The 2,266-nt window shown below is 45.2% G+C and overlaps 1 protein-coding gene across 2 annotated transcripts in view; it reads left to right on the top strand.

Annotated features, from left to right (window-relative positions):
* The window catches only part of Fbxl20 (F-box and leucine rich repeat protein 20), a 67,979-nt gene that overhangs the window by 21,836 nt on the left and 43,877 nt on the right, over window positions 1-2,266 (top strand). For both annotated transcript variants that reach the window (XM_021177652.2, XM_021177653.2), the window contains exon 2: window positions 1,788-1,849. In XM_021177652.2, the coding sequence (XP_021033311.1) occupies window positions 1,788-1,849 (62 nt within the window). The remainder of the gene's footprint in view (window positions 1-1,787; window positions 1,850-2,266) is intronic.

The raw sequence follows: 2,266 nt of genomic DNA, 5'->3' as shown, positions 1-2,266 counted from the left end.
TTTCTCTGTGTAGCCCTGGCTGTCCTGGAACTCGCTTTGTAGACCAGGCTGGCCTCAAACTCAGAAATCTGCCTGCCTCTGCCTGCTGGGATCAAAGGTGTGCGCCACCACGCCCGGCTAAGAAGGAACTTTATATTATATAGAAAAGATATATCTTGGGCCTGAGGCGTGGGTGGGCTGAAAACAGAAGATGAAGAGATGTTACATCTTGCTCACCAGGGCAAGCCGTCCTAGAATGGCCTGTGGGCCAACAATACCATTAAAGAGAATAGAGTACCTTAGAAATAAACATGAAAAGCGTATGCACAGAAAAATTATCAAAATTATTGGAAAAAAATCAAGGTAATCCCAAATAAATGGGGACATAATCCATGCTTCTGACTTTGAAAACTCATGGGTTTTTAGGACAGCAGTGCCCTCCAGGTCTGGGACAGTGACATAAAACGGTATATAGTTGAAAGGAAGAGGATGGGGAATCCCAGACTATTCCTGCACGTTGGCTCAAGTGATTGTAATTGAGCAATACAGCAGGACAAGTGAAACTCGAGGTCAGGAACCAGTTAGGGTGTCCACGTGCAAGCAGGTGGGTGGGCTTTTACACCACACACAAAACCAAGTCCTGGGCAGAGTATGAGCAGAGGCTGCAGGCTCGTCGAACAGCGCAGCTGTGCAGTTAGAGTGTACATGTCAGACTCACGGATGTAACACAGAAAGGTAACCGGGCGTTCGCTCTGTGGTGATGCTCGTTTGTCTTCAATCCCAGCTCTCCAATAGCAAAGCCAGACGGGTCTCAAGTATCTCAGGCCAGCCTGGTCTACAGAGTGGGCTCCAGGGCAGCCAGGACCACACAGACAAACCTGTCTCTCAAAACAAAAAGAAAAAAGTTGGGATGAAGAAAGAGATGGTTCACACTGGCTGTTCCCTCAGAGGACCCAGATTCAATTCTCAGTACCCTCATGGCAGCTTTTAACAGTCTGTAACTCCAGTTCCAGAGGAGTCATTGCATCAGGCATTCCTGTGGTAAACATCTCTATGCATGCATGCAAAATACCCATACACATCAAATAAACAAATCATTACAAAGAAAAAGGTCTTTGTGTGATATGCACACTTTTAATCCCAGCACTAGAGGCAGAGGCCCAAGGTCAGATAAGATTCCAGTATTTAGGAATGGGCTCAGTAGAGAGACCTGCTGAGGACTTCAGTTAATTGTATGCTTTAGTAATCCCAGGCACTCACAGCTGGAGAGACTGGGGTAGGAGCTCCAACAGCAACTCACAGAACAAATAAGGTGCCTTTTTCAGATGGCAGAGGAGAAGCTTCTGTGGTTAGAGGTTGAGGGACTTGTGAGTTTAGAGGGGAGGGGGTCTCTGAGTTCTGTAGATTAGTAGAGGGGCTAAATTGGATATAAAAGCTAGGGAAGTTCAGGAAGTTGTATCGTCCACCACACCTTGGGGGCTGTTGTGTCTGGCGGTGGTCCCTGAGGTGGAGTCGTTGGGCTTATGTGTTTGTCCTCATTGTACTTGGTGTGTGTGTGTGGACACATGATTGGGAGGAAGGAAAGAGGGTGACTTGCAGCTGTTCTTTCCTTCTCCCTCACGGTTCCGGGGCTGAGCTCGGATGGACCGGCAAGCTTGGCAGCACTTTCCTCCTAAGCCATTTGTCTGTGTCCCTCTAAGGTTTTTTTGTTTTGTTTTGTTTTGTTTTTAACATCTCATGAGGGAATTTAAACCAAATTGTGAACATGATGAATGTTAATGCCTGATGCAGTGATTTTTGTTTTACAGATGTTCTCAAACAGTGATGAGGCTGTAATCAATAAAAAACTTCCCAAAGAACTCCTGTTGAGGTAAGTCTGAGCCCTAATTCTGCGTCCATCAGTTGTGTATACAATATTTGTGTGTGAAGTTAAAATTTGTTGGTGGTTTTTTTGTTTGGAGTGTTTATCACGAGAGTCCAACCTTTTGTCATTGTTTTCTACAAATGTGTTCGGCTACATTCAAAACTGTCCTGGGATCCTGCATCGGAAGGTCAGAGGTGACACTTGCTTGATTGATCTTTATTACCTGGACTTTTACATTCATTGTAACAGCTCTTGACATTTTAGTAGCAGTGTTTAAACTTAGACCTGCATGTGATTTGCGTCTTACTTTGCTTTTGCCTCCTTGTAAGACAGGTAGGAAAAACTCAGTCCTCTGAAGGGTAACCTAGTAACACTACTTTGCTACTGCATTTTGGGTTTTTTGATGGTTTTTGGGGGGGGGGG

The sequence above is a fragment of the Mus caroli genome, chromosome 11 (genome assembly GCF_900094665.2).
Source record: "Mus caroli chromosome 11, CAROLI_EIJ_v1.1, whole genome shotgun sequence".
Lineage (NCBI taxonomy): Eukaryota > Metazoa > Chordata > Mammalia > Rodentia > Muridae > Mus > Mus caroli.
This window is presented reverse-complemented; position numbering and strand designations above follow the sequence as displayed.